Source organism: Sinohyriopsis cumingii, chromosome 19, assembly GCF_028554795.1.
Source record: "Sinohyriopsis cumingii isolate HCF-2022 chromosome 19, ASM2855479v2, whole genome shotgun sequence".
Taxonomy (NCBI): Eukaryota; Metazoa; Mollusca; class Bivalvia; order Unionida; family Unionidae; genus Sinohyriopsis; species Sinohyriopsis cumingii.
The window spans coordinates 59,676,615-59,690,534 of record NC_142979.1 but is presented as its reverse complement, the minus strand read 5'-3'; the positions used below and the strand labels follow the sequence as shown (position 1 = coordinate 59,690,534).

General features: G+C 35.5%; 1 protein-coding gene across 2 annotated transcripts in view; it reads right to left on the bottom strand.

Annotated features, from left to right (window-relative positions):
- The window catches only part of LOC149775790 (synergin gamma-like), a 160,037-nt gene that overhangs the window by 50,057 nt on the left and 96,060 nt on the right, over nucleotides 1–13,920 (bottom strand). Inside the window, exon 13 of one of the 2 annotated variants that reach the window (XM_089943378.1) lies at nucleotides 2,856–2,888. The exons of the other annotated variant lie outside the window; for it this stretch is intronic. Within the exon in view, the coding sequence (XP_089799504.1) occupies nucleotides 2,856–2,888 (33 nt within the window). The remainder of the gene's footprint in view (nucleotides 1–2,855; nucleotides 2,889–13,920) is intronic. 2 annotated transcript variants of the gene reach the window in all.

The following is a 13,920-nucleotide window of genomic DNA, read 5'->3' as shown; positions in this document are numbered from 1 at the left end:
GACTAGCTTTTCCTGTGGCACTATATGATCAGGAAATAATGTTCTGCTCTGCAGTTTCATACCTTGCACAGGGTTTAATTTGTTTTGAAAAAATAGATTCCCAGGCTGTCTTCACTGATTATCCAGGTTATTTTTTTTAAAAATCTGGTCTATAATAGGCTTTGTTACAGTAATTTTGAATTCCCTTTATTGGGTGTAATTTTGGTCAAAGAGTAAACAGCTCAGCCTTATTTCAGATGTGAACCTCTCACAGTCATGGGTACAGGCAATCAGGGAGCATAACTCCTGCAAATGATGTTGTGAAATGCTGGCGAAATCAAACTCACTCAAGGTTTCATCAATATAAATACCATTACCAAATCACTCATTATCTGGTAAAGTTAGATATAGAAACCAAAGTCAGGAGGACATACAATCTGGGGACATAAATCCTGCAATAGGTGGTCATGGAATGCTGGAAATATATTTCCTACTACCTTGTAATATCACTGAGTGTGACCCTAATTTGTATTAATACTACACGTACTACCTTTACTTCAGAGAGTGGGATCCTAATTTGTGTGTTTTGGATTTTTTTTGCATAGCTTTAATAATTGTTCAGCATTATTGCTACAATGTCTTCAGTGTGACAGTTTATAATGATGTCTCACACTGGTTCCACAGACATGTTGCATTATGTCCCACAAAGTCACATTATCCTGACACCAGGCCGACCAATCCTTACACTAACCTCTTAATGCTGAGAGCCATGCAAAACAGCTGCTTGTACCTTTTTAACAAGTCTTTGGTATGACTTGGCCAGGGTTTGAATCCATGACCACAGGAGCTTAATTTGTATTATTAACACTACCCCTTTGTACTTCACTGAGTGAGAGCTTAATTTGTATTATTAATACTACTACCTTTACTTCACTGAGTGGAAACCTAATTTGTATTATTAATACTAACCCCTTGTACTTCATTGAGAGATTAATTTGTATTAGTAATACTACTACTTTTACTTCAGTGACTGGGAGCCTAATTTGTATTATCAATACTACTACCTTTACTTCAACCAAAAAGAAAAACAAAAGTGAATCAAGAGTAAACTGAAAAATCCAAATGAGGTCCAAATAACTGAAGATTTCATGTATCTGGGGATAAGCAAATATGAATGTATGCATGTCCATGTTGTTACTGCTGTTGTAGGGTTTAACGCCATTTTTCAGCACACAATAGGCTATACATGGTAGCCAGTATTAATGGTGGAGGGAGAACCCAGGAAAACCCCCGGAAAGAACCACCAACCCACAAGAAGCTACTGGCAAGCTTTCTCCCATATCCACACTTGCTGAATCCGAGACTCAAACCCATGCAGACAGAGGTGAGATGGCTGTGATCCGTAAAGGAGAGCGCTTTAGACCACTCAGCCACTCGAGGCCCCGCGCATGTCCATATATGTACAAACCTAAATATGTGTCAATATTTGTACATCTGATGAGTTTACAATATTAGAGATGTGAGAAACCCCATGTCAATATTGACACACCTGATGAGTTTATCACATCAGAGATTTGTGTAATCTCAATATGTGTCAATATTTACATACCTGATGATTGTACCATAAGTCAGGGATGTTTAATAATCAAGATTTCCGTGTGAATGCAGGGTGTAGCTCTTTATATCAGGGATGTGTGAATATCTAACTTGCATCACAATACATAGAGATGTACTCACTCATAAGTGGAGTTCAACAGCAAACAACATATATCCTGATTTAACATTGAATAATGTGCTGGCAGATCAGGGTCTATACTGTTTGTTCCTGAGTATTCCTAACAAACTGCATAGACCCAGATCTGCAATCACATTATGCAACAGCGAATCTTGGTCTGTGCTGTTTAAAGCTGAATCTGTCTTATATGTGAGACACTCAGTGTATCTTGTATACAAAGTGTCCCATGTTTCTGGGAATCTGTAGATACTACATGATAACAGTAGATACCATGTGTTATAGTGACTGGGTCACAAAGTACATGTGCATGCAAGATGTAGCTCCATTTATATAATGTAAAAAGCAACAGAAATAAACTTTAAAATTTACAATAATAATAAACTCTGTTACATTTCAATCATACAAAAGAATGCACAATGCCTCTGATAACGAACACCTGAAGCAATCACAATATTAAAGCATAGGCAGGCAGACTCCATTTACTTAAAAGTTGTTCAAATTTATTAAAAGTCACTTTTACACAATGACTATGATCATAATCGTATTCTGATCTGTGACCAGAAAAACATAATACTTTTTCAGCAGAATTTAGGGAGTGCAAACAGTGTCTATTCTAGGATGCAAAACTGCAAGATTCATGCTCATTTCTAAACATTCCCACCAAAAATATAAACAAAATGTGTAAAATTGCACATCATATTTTCCATCAATACTGATACATATCAGTTAAATCCCTTCTATATTTATAAAATGTCTGCCTTTCTTTAAATGAAAAGAAAACTAAACCCCCACCCCTGCTAATCTTTTAGTCCTCAAATAGACCGTTTGGAAATTATAATAAACATGAATTCTTAAGCTTCTCAATTTTATTACTCAAAATAAACAAAAGGAATATGACTGAGTTATACAGACAGACAGACAGGTAATAGTTACAATTTGAAATGAGCCAGCACTGCCAGCCAATGTCTTGTTAATATTATGATTGCATAATGTATTTAGATTTTTGCTGCACTATCCTTTCCTTAGCTGGAATATTATGAAAAATTTAAATGCAGTGAGGAAGCATATCCTAGCCAGTGTGCACACACAGAATGGAAACAAAGCAAGCAAAGAGTAAAAGTGAATAATCTGTAAGTGGTACCTTTGGCATCTATCTGCTTTTGGTGCTTTGAGACTGAAAATGGAACCACAAAAGCAGCTAAAGAAAATAAGATGGAACACAACAAACATGTTATATGTTCATTCATAAGGGATTTATACAAATTTTCACTGACTAAGCAGATGCATGTAGATTGTTGGAAAAGAAATGTCAATTCAATTCAGGATCCATGCAAGGGTCAATTCAAGCTAAATAGTCACCCAAGTGCAAGTCATTTCACCAAAATATACTAAGAAAGTGATTACTTTTCCTTTTTTCAAGTGGAAATCTCTTCATCCTTTTTTGTGCATGAATGTTGTTTGTATTCTGAATGCAAATATCAATTTTTTTTGTATTTTTCCTGTTCAAAAAACATTACAAAACAAGTATTTTCATGCTTTTGGTCAAATTTGTGTTGACTAAATGAATTTTAAAACCTTCAATATAGGTACCAATTTATAATATTCCTTTAAAAAATTTGCATAAAACTTGAACAAGTCTGTGAAATTCAATGCATCTGCAGTCAAATCACAATCAAATTATTACTCTTTGTTAAAGGCTGATTTCTAGCAAAGGAGAACAAATTTATTTCATATTCAGTTTGTAGAACAAATAGAACAGGACTTGTACTTCAATACTTGCCATCCATTTTTATTAGGAACCTGTTTTCAAAGGTTGCCGTCTTGTATAAAAGCCAATTCATATTACAATTTTTCTGAATAGATCAGAAGAAAATTTGCCTGTTTTCTAAACATTTTCATATTTCTTTTGTTCTTGTACTCTCTGACACAAATGTCTATAAAAACATCTTGTTTAAGCAACTGTTTTAAATATTCTAAATTCTGACAATTTGACACTCATGACTCCTAATTTTTCAACCACTTCACCCTATGCTGGATTGAAAGTTCTGTCACTTAACAAAAGTTGCAATCTAACATGGATCCTTTTCATACTATTGTGCAAACTGTTTATTTCCTATTCAAGAATATTGTTGAATCTAAAACAATCCAAAGAAAACACTAAATCATTATAAATAAAAAGAATGCAACTCTGTTATTCCTCATATTCATTCAAAAGTATCATCAGAACAGCCAATTATCTCCAAATATCATGCAAAAGACAGAAATATACATCTGTGCAACTGTAGTGCAAGCCAGCAATATCAAAGACACAAGAAATATCTGAAAGTCAAGGGTTGTGCTGGTTATAACAAAGAAGCCCTAGAAACAATGCAGCATCTTGAAATACAATGCCTGTAAAAAAAAAAAAATCCATGTTTTTTTGCTAAATAAAAGTACAGGTGATAATATAGCAAAGTGAACAAAATGCTCACATTAATATACCCTGTTTCTCATCCCACTGCTCACATTAATATACCCCTAATTCTCATGCATCCCATCCCAATGGTCACATTAATATACCCTTGCCTCATGCATCCCATCCCAATTCTCACATTAATATACCGCTGCCTCTTGTGCATCCCATCCCAATGGTCTCATTAACTCATTCGGCCCCAGCACTGTTTTCAGTATTTCTGCTGATATGCCTCAGAAGCACAAAGCTGTGTCTAGCTGCTTGTGCCCCATAGTTTTTACCTGTTTGAAAACATCGTGCACATGCATTCACTCTTACCTTAATTTCTCTTCTTATATCCAAACAAAATCCATGAAATTTTCACCATTTATTTCAAATGAATTTGTCGACAAATAGATTAATTTTTTCCCTATTTGTCGAAGTCTTTCACAACTTATTTATACAGTATTTACAAACTTATGTTCAACGTTTATCTGCAAGAACTCCGTCATCATCGCTGTCAGCATCATCATCTTCGGATGATTCAATCTCAGAAACTTCTATGTCCAAATCTAAATCTCACAAAATATCCAACTGCTGAACATATCTTTCCTTAGCTTGCTCAATATTTTCAAGATCAAACCTGAGAAACTCCACATTTTTGCCCTCATCAAAAATCACTCTTCAGTCTGCCATCATTTATGATTTTTCATGAACAGAACACGTGTAGTCAAACTGCTCTCAAACTTTAGCCCTTGGCTTCTGAACAATTCAAATTTCCACAAATGAAAGTAAAATCATTTCTGATTGGTTTAATAGTTGTTTAGTTCTTGGAATAAACCATTTCTAACCAATCAGAGACGTTGTATCTAACACACATTCATCACGCCTGGAGACGGTATCGGCCATTGAATGCAGTAAACACGACTACAGGCGGAATCGGCCAATGAATGCAGAAACTGGATCATGCCTACAGACGGGATCGGGGCCGAATGAGTTAATATAACTCTACCTCTCATGCATCCCATCCCAATGGTCACATTAATATACCCCTGTCTCATGCATCCCATCCCAATTCTCACATTAATATACCCTGCCTCATGCATCCCATCCCATTGCTTACATTAATATAACCCTAATTCTCATGCATCCCATCCCAATGGTCACATTAATATATCCATTCCTCTCATGCATCCCATCCCAATAGTCACATTAATATACCCCTGCCTCATGCATCCCATCCCAATTCTCACATTAATATACCCTGCCTCATGCATCCCATCCCATTGCTTACATTAATATAACCCTAATTCTCATGCATCCCATCCCAATGGTCACATTAATATATCCATTCCTCTCATGCATCCCATCCCAATTGTCACATTAATATACCCCTGCCTCATGCATCCCATAACAATGCTCACATAAATATATCTATGCCACTCATGCATCCCATCCCAATACTCACATTAATATACTCCTGCCTCTCATACATCCCTTTCCAATACTCACATTAATATATCCATGTGAATACATGTATAGTAGTTGGCAAGGCGAGTTGAAGTGGCAGTTCTTATGATGCCTGCTTTCACACATCCTCAATTTTACAGCCAAATGTCATGCCAAAAGGTGCCCAATGCAGAGCCAAGGCATGATGTAGTTTTAGGTCATCAGAGTGCAGACAGACATTTGGTCTCACAAGATCAAGAATAACTGACACAATCATGGTGTTCACCATCATGTGATGTATGGGCCTATTAATTACCGTGGCTTCCCAGTGGTTTTTTTTGACAGTCAAAATATAGCTAGACATACCAAATCTAGCACAGAAGCAGTAGCAATCATGTTTCTCACCAACTTGGAGTTGGCATGCAGTACATTTTTATCCACCTTGTAAAACAAACAGATGGTCATATTGGTTGCTCCAGTGATTTTATCCAAGGAAAACAGCTCAGTGCTGAATGTTAGTGATTGCATGTGATGTCTGTGGCATGAACAATGATGGAAGTTGGCTTTACATGAAGAAAGGGGGGAATTGCCAGGTCCCATATTTGATCAGTCTGAAATGTCTTTCACCTTTGCTGACTGTGGAAAAAGACAGTAGAAAGAATGTTCTTCTCCCTCTTTCTAATCCACTCAAAGATCAGCAGCACTCTGTAAATTTTCTCCATGGCCATTTTAAAGCAGAATTCCACATGCTCCATAGTAGGATTTGTGTATGGTGAATCTTCAAGACTATCCCTGCACTCACTGTGGGGGTTTTCATCATCAGGAATTCTGTTAGCATCTGAATAAAATATTGCGGGGGGGTAGGGATGAGGCTATGCTTTCATCCTTGTGTACTATCGATCTCTTCAGTGTGCATAAGCCATAATAATTTGTTCACAAGTTTCATCATCGTCCAGGCATGTTTCTCAGATTGTACTTGCCAGTAAGAAGTGCTGGTAATCATGATGGCTGTCAGTTTGACTTCTGACTGGCCAGTTGGCCTGGTTTAAGTCTGGTGGTCAGCATGGCTCTTGGATGGACAGTTGGCCTGGCTGTTGGCTGGGTGGCCAGCATTACATATGGCTGGACAGCCAGGTCAGTAAATGCTTGGTAATAACATATGGTTAACTGGAAATACATAACCATGTGTGACCAGCCAGTATACAGAAAAACTTGCTAAGTGATGATTTCCGGTTACTGATTGTCGAGTATGGCCTGCCTGCTTGCTGGACTGCTGAATGGCAGCCAGAATGGCATTACAGAGACTGACTTGACTGGTGGCAATACAGCTCTTCCACATTTGGAAATACCCTATGCACGAAGACTTACAGGTCCTTGGGCCATGCTCCGACATAAGGGGGGACTGGGCAACCTAGAAAAGGGAGGACAATTGCATATATATTCCAACTCAATACTCAAAATATAAGAGGGGTGAGTTAGAATTAATTCACCTGAGGCCAGCAACTATGTCATGGTCTCTTTTATTGTCACCTTATCTGCGACTCTGACAAAGCCTGCTGAAATGGCAAGTCCGCAATCACTTTGTTTTTCCAGTTGTATGGTACTTGCTGGTACTGTACATATCAGTATGGGAGGGAGGTGGTGGTTCGACAATGTGTCTACTACAATGCTGGCTAGTGATTACATCTTAGGATGTAAACATAAGTCATAGCATTCCATTTCTGTGGATTTACTCCATCTCACTTTATTCTTAAGACCAAGACTTAATACTGTAGTCCATATGTTTTTTGACCATACCTTACACACACACACACACACTGCATGTAGTCATGGATGAACATTCAGCACACACAAGCCAATGTCTTCACTGGCTTTATACTTTTACATTTTGTGCATTTCATTCACATCTCGGTCAATTTTCTGAACATCAAGGGCAAAAATTTGGGGGAATTTACAACCTGACTTGTGTTACTTCCACAAAGAAACAATGCTTTTTACTAAATAAGCAAATAAATATCCACAGTGTATGCTAAAACAACAAACAAAAGGTACATACCATGATAGCATGAGGTCAAGACATTTTTTGAACAAATGTACAAAGTCCACGACTGCACCAAATTCAAATAGAAATAATTAAATTTGAAAAATAATGATTGCATCATTTAGTATAAACCATAAATATCAAAAGTGTTGATGGATGGTTGTAAAATCTACAATGTTGAATTAGATTCCTTGAGAGGTGATCATATATGTGACTTGTATTAGCAAAAAGCTAAAAGTTGGCAAACCAAAGACACCTGGAGGTTGTAAGGGGAAGGACTGCAAAGAGTTTCCTACCTTTGTTTATATGGCATATTGATGGGAAAGACGCATTTTCATCATTTCATGATTACTGGACCCAAGAGGTAATGGATCATCTTTCTAACACTAATGTGATCAGGAATGTTTTCAAAGGAGAACTTATGCAGTAACTAAATTCAACATTTCCAAACCCATTGGGGAAGGATGCAATGGGCCTATTTACCATTTCCAAGCCCATTGGGGAAGGATGCAGTGTGCCTATTCAGCATTTCCAAGCCCATTAGGGAATGATGCAATGGGCATATTCAACATGTTCAACCCACTTGGGAAAGATCCAAGTGAAAGACATCTGACAAAAGGTGAAAATTGCATTTGATGAACACAATAATAACATCAGGGACTGAAATTCAAAGTTGCCCACTCACTCAAGGCAATTGAAACTAAGGTGTGAGCAAATTATAGGTAAAAAAGTTTTAAAAAGGCAAGTGATTTTTAGATGTTACAATAATAAAATTGAGAGGAAATGTTTGCAGACCTTACAATTTGAATGATGCGATAAAGAAATGTTTTATTTCACACCATGTTGCCAGTGTTCATTTCAAACAACAGTAGCACAACATTTTTTTTAGTGAAACATGCTCTTCTATACTCATGATTAATGCCAATGTAATCCAGCTACTTTAAGTCTATCATGATCTGTTCAAGTCTAATAAATGCTTGCTTTTCAGACATGTAAGCATCATGATTAATGCCAATGTAATCCAGCTACCTTAAGTCTATCATGATCTTCTGTTCAAGTCAAATAGATGCTTGCTTTTCAGACATGTAAGCATCATGATTAATGCCAATGTAATCCAGCTACCTTAAGTCTATCATGATCTGTTTAAGTCTGATAGATGCTTGCTTTTCAGACATGTAAGCATCAGATATATTTACAACAGTACCCTAATTAAATCTGATAATTCAGTTAACATCAAAATTACCACAAATAATACTCATTTATAAGTCAAGTCTAACCACAAACAACACACACGCGATCAGCCATTGCATAATGCATCGGTAGATCAGGGCCTATATTGTTTTTTCCTACTGATTACTGATTACTCCTAGCGAATTGCATAGACCTAGATCTGCTGGCATATTATTCAATGGCATAGGTGGCGCTCACCAGATAATATGTACTTTTGAGAGAGTGACGTATGTAAGGTGAAGTAGTTCGCATTTAAAACATGCACAGTGGAGAGAATGTTTGCATACCTCTATGCTACATTAATGTAATGTGGATGATATTTCTTTTGGATAATGTACTTTTGGAAATTTTACATGATTTAAGCACACTGCTAACTAAAATGACTGCTCCCTTGTGTTAAAAAATCAGTCTGAATTAGTCTAAAGTACACTATACATAGCAGCTATTAAAATAGGGAAAATGAATTTGCCAGACTAGACAATACCAACTTCTGAAAGTGCAATGAATGAATTACCAAATATATAAAATGTAAAAAAAGTTATCGGCTCTTTTTTATACAATTTACCTCTGAAGTTCAGGAAGTGAAAATGACCAAGTAGAGCTAGCACTTTTTTGAAAGGTGCACATTTGAAGTAAGGCTAAGCTGTATACTCTATAACCCATAGTACACCCATCAATCATACACCAAAATAAAGGGAATTAAAAGTTCTTTGCATTATAACTAAGATATACAAGGTCTTTTTTAAATAGCCAGTATAACCAGTGAGGAAAGCCGGGGACATTCTTTTTCTTTAAAATCCTAACCCCATGCAAAATGTGAAACTATATAGCGCCACCTTAAAGAGAATATAAAAATGTTTGCAATTATTTTTTTTTATTTTCATATAATTATGTATGATGTTCTGAATAAAATGGTACATTCATATTGATGTTAAGCATACAAATAAGCTAATTATGATCATTTTTCTCTTGCTTACATAATTTGCCATGAGGTATGTTTGTGTGAGTAGTGACCTTAATTATGGGGAAATTAGAAGTCTTAGAATATAGGAATAGAGTCAACTTAAATTTAAAACTGTTGCAATAAGTGACAGAAATATATGGCGAAAATGTTTCTTTTCATTTATTTGCAATGAAATAAAAAAAAATAAATGAAGAGAAAGTGAATTCGCTTCTTCCATATTAAACAATAGGCAAATATTTTACACTCTGACCTTTGACCTTTATGAACCTGATGAGTTACCTTTCTTTTCTAATTGTAAAATTCATTGTTGATATCTCAGAAATAATTCTGGCTAGTTTCATGTTCCTGTCATTCAGCATAACATTGGTTGCTATGTTTACAAAATGTAATGTGCATTCTTAAAATAGCTCACTTTTATCATGGGTGGGGAGGCTGGACTTGTTAGAGACTCTGACACTCATAAATACTATTCTGTGGGGGGAAAGGCAGAAGAATTATTCAAAAGGATTGTTTTGATGCTTGCGACTTAAATGTTTCCACCATATAAACATAATTAAATCATACAAAAATAATACCTATATCTTCTTTATGGTGGCGCTCACCAGATAATATGTACTTTTGAGAGAGTGACGTATGTAAGGTGAAGTAGTTCGCATTTAAAACATGCACAGTGGAGAGAATGTTTGCATACCTCTATGCTACATTAATGTAATGTGGATGATATTTCTTTTGGATATTGTACTTTTGGAAATTTTACATGATTTAAGCACACTGCTAACTAAAATGACTGCTCCCTTGTGTTAAAATATCAGTCTGAATTAGTCTAAAGTACACTGTACATAGCAGCTATTAAAATAGGGAAAATGAATTTTGCCAGACTACACAATACCAGCTTCTGAAAGTGCAATGAATGAATTACCAAATATATAAAATGTAAAAAAAGTTATCGGCTCTTTTTTATACAATTTACCTCTGAAGTTCAGGAAGTGAAAATGATCAAGTAGAGCTAGCACTTTTTTGAAAGGTGCACATTTGAAGTAAGGCTAAGCTATATACTCTATAACCCATAGTACACCCATCAATCATACACCAAAATAAAGGGAATTAAAAGTTCTTTGCATTATACCTAAGATATACAAGGTCTTTTTTAAATAGCCAGTATAACCAGTGAGGAAAGCCGGGGACATTCTTTTTCTTTAAAATCCTAACCCTATGCAAAATGCGAAACTGTATAGCGCCACCATATCTGAGTCTATGCAGTTTGCTGTAGGACTCAACTTAAAAGCAAGTATACGTGGTATTTTGCTCTATTAGTGTTACAATAATTTCATTATTTTATGTCACTTCCTAAGTAACATTATCTTACAATATTCAGAAAAACAGATGTCAAACACATGGGTGAAACATCAAATGTGACTTTTTGCATGGGTTTTCATCACTGATAGAGAAGGAAATTAGTGGGTTGGGAAAAAGGACAAAGAATAGAACAGACTATTAATAAATTCAATCATTTATCACAACAGACTAACAATAAATTCAATCATTTATCAGTAAATTTTCTTCCCAATTCTTTCCTTTAAATTTTGACCCAATATGACTCTGGTCAAAGAAGGCATTGGTCAGTGCAAGTTGGTTCTGTCAGAACATGGTCGACTGAGCAAGGAATTTAAATTATTAATGTCAAACCCTAAACATAAAGGTGCACACTGTATTTGCTTTCAATCCATGTTATTGTTCAAATGCTAAATAGTAGGAAAAAACATGTGATAGTACATAAAAATGGCATTAAATCCCCCCCCAACCCCATGATGACCTTGACCTCTGATGGGTAGCATTACCATGGTGAATGAAGCATTATCTACTTCGGATGTATGTTTGGGCAAAGTTTCATAAATGTATGGTACAGAATTTGATGTCATAAAATAAAAGTATCATCTCAGACAAGGTTTCCCAAATATATTTTCATAATGCTTTTTAAGTTGTGCATGTCACTTACTTCTAAAACAACAGAGTAAGGGCAATTTATTTCCACATGAATATAGTTCTTCACTGGTATTGTGCAAAAAAATTATGTTATTTGGCTCAGTGAGATCTTTGTCCAACACTTTTTGCATATCATTAAAAATATCCAGATGATGTTGTGACTGTGTGATAATGGAGACAAAAAATATATCCAAGGACTCTCCAAATCATAATCATCAACTTGAAAGATTTATGTATTTAAAAAATTTCTTGCATCATTTTTGTATTTTTAATCACTTATTATTTTTAATTTGGGCAATTTAAAGGTTCATGTTCTTTGTTAATCCATAAAAGAATTTTTCTTTCTCATTTGATGTTTTCAGAAGGCCTCATTACATTATCTAATACAATTATTGTATGAGGTGTCATTTATTTCCCATTCGTGGATGGCCTCATTACATTATCTGATACAATTATTGTATGAGGTGTCATTTATTTCCCATTCACGGATGGCCTCATTACATTATCTAATATAATTATTGTATGAGGTGTCATTTCTTTCCCATTCGCGGATGGCCTCATTACATTATCTAATACAATTATTGTATGAGGTGTCATTTATTTCCCATTCGCAGATGGCCTCATTACATCATCTAATATAATTATTGTATGAGGTGTCATTTATTTCCCATTTCATGTTTATGGATGGCCTCATTACATTATCTGATACAATTATTGTATGAGGTGTCATTTATTTCCCATTCGTGGATGGCCTCATCACATTATCTGATACAATTATTGTATGAGGTGTCATTTCTTTCCCATTCGCGGATGGCCTCATTACATTATCTAATACAATTATTGTATGAGGTGTCATTTCTTTCCCATTCGCGGATGGCCTCATTACATTATCTGATACAATTATTGTATGAGGTGTCATTTATTTCCCATTCGCAGATGGCCTCATTACATTATCTAATACAATTATTGTATGAAGTGTCATTTATTTCCCATTTGATGTTTGTGGATGGCCTCATTACATTATCTGATACAATTATTGTATGAGGTGTCATTAATTTCCCATTCGCGGATGGCCTCATTACATTATCTGATACAATTATTGTATGAGGTGTCATTTATTTCCCATCTGATGTTTTTGGATGGCCTCATTACATTATCTGATACAATTATTGTATGAGGTATCATTTATTTCCCATTCGCGGATGGCCTCATTACATTATCTGATACAATTATTGTATGAGGTGTCATTTATTTCCCATTTGCAGATGGCCTCATTACATTATCTAATACAATTATTGTATGAGGTGTCATTTCTTTCCCATTTGATGTTTCTGGATGGCCTCATTACATTATCTGATACAATTATTGTATGAGGTGTCATTTATTTCCCATTCGCGGATGGCCTCATTACATTATCTAATACAATTATTGTATGAGGTGTCATTTATTTCCCATTCGCGGATGGCCTCATTACATTATCTAATACAATTATTGTATGAGGTGTCATTTATTTCCCATTTGATGTTTTTGGATGGCCTCATTACATTATCTGATACAATTATTGGATGAGGTGTCATTTATTTCCCATTCGCGAATGGCCTCATTACATTACTTGATACAATTATTGTATGAGGTGTCATTTATTTCCCATTCGCAGATGGCCTCATTACATTATCTAATACAATTATTGTATGAGGTGTCATTTATTTCCCATTCGCAGATGGCCTCATTACATTATCTGATACGATCATTGTATGAGGTGTCATTTTTTCCCATTCGCGGATGGCCTCATTACATTATCTAATACAATTATTGTATGCGGTGTTATTTATTTCCCATTTGATGTTTTTGGATGGCCTCATTACATTATCTAATACAATTATTGTATGAGGTGTCATTTCTTTCCCATTCGCGGATGGCCTCATTACATTATCTAATACAATTATTGTATGAGGTGTCATTTCTTTCCCATTCGCAGATGGCCTCATTACATTATCTGATACAATTATTGTATGAGGTGTCATTTCTTTCCCATTCGCGGATGGCCTCATTACATTATCTAACACAATTATTGTATGAGGTGTCATTTATTTCCCATTCGCGGATGG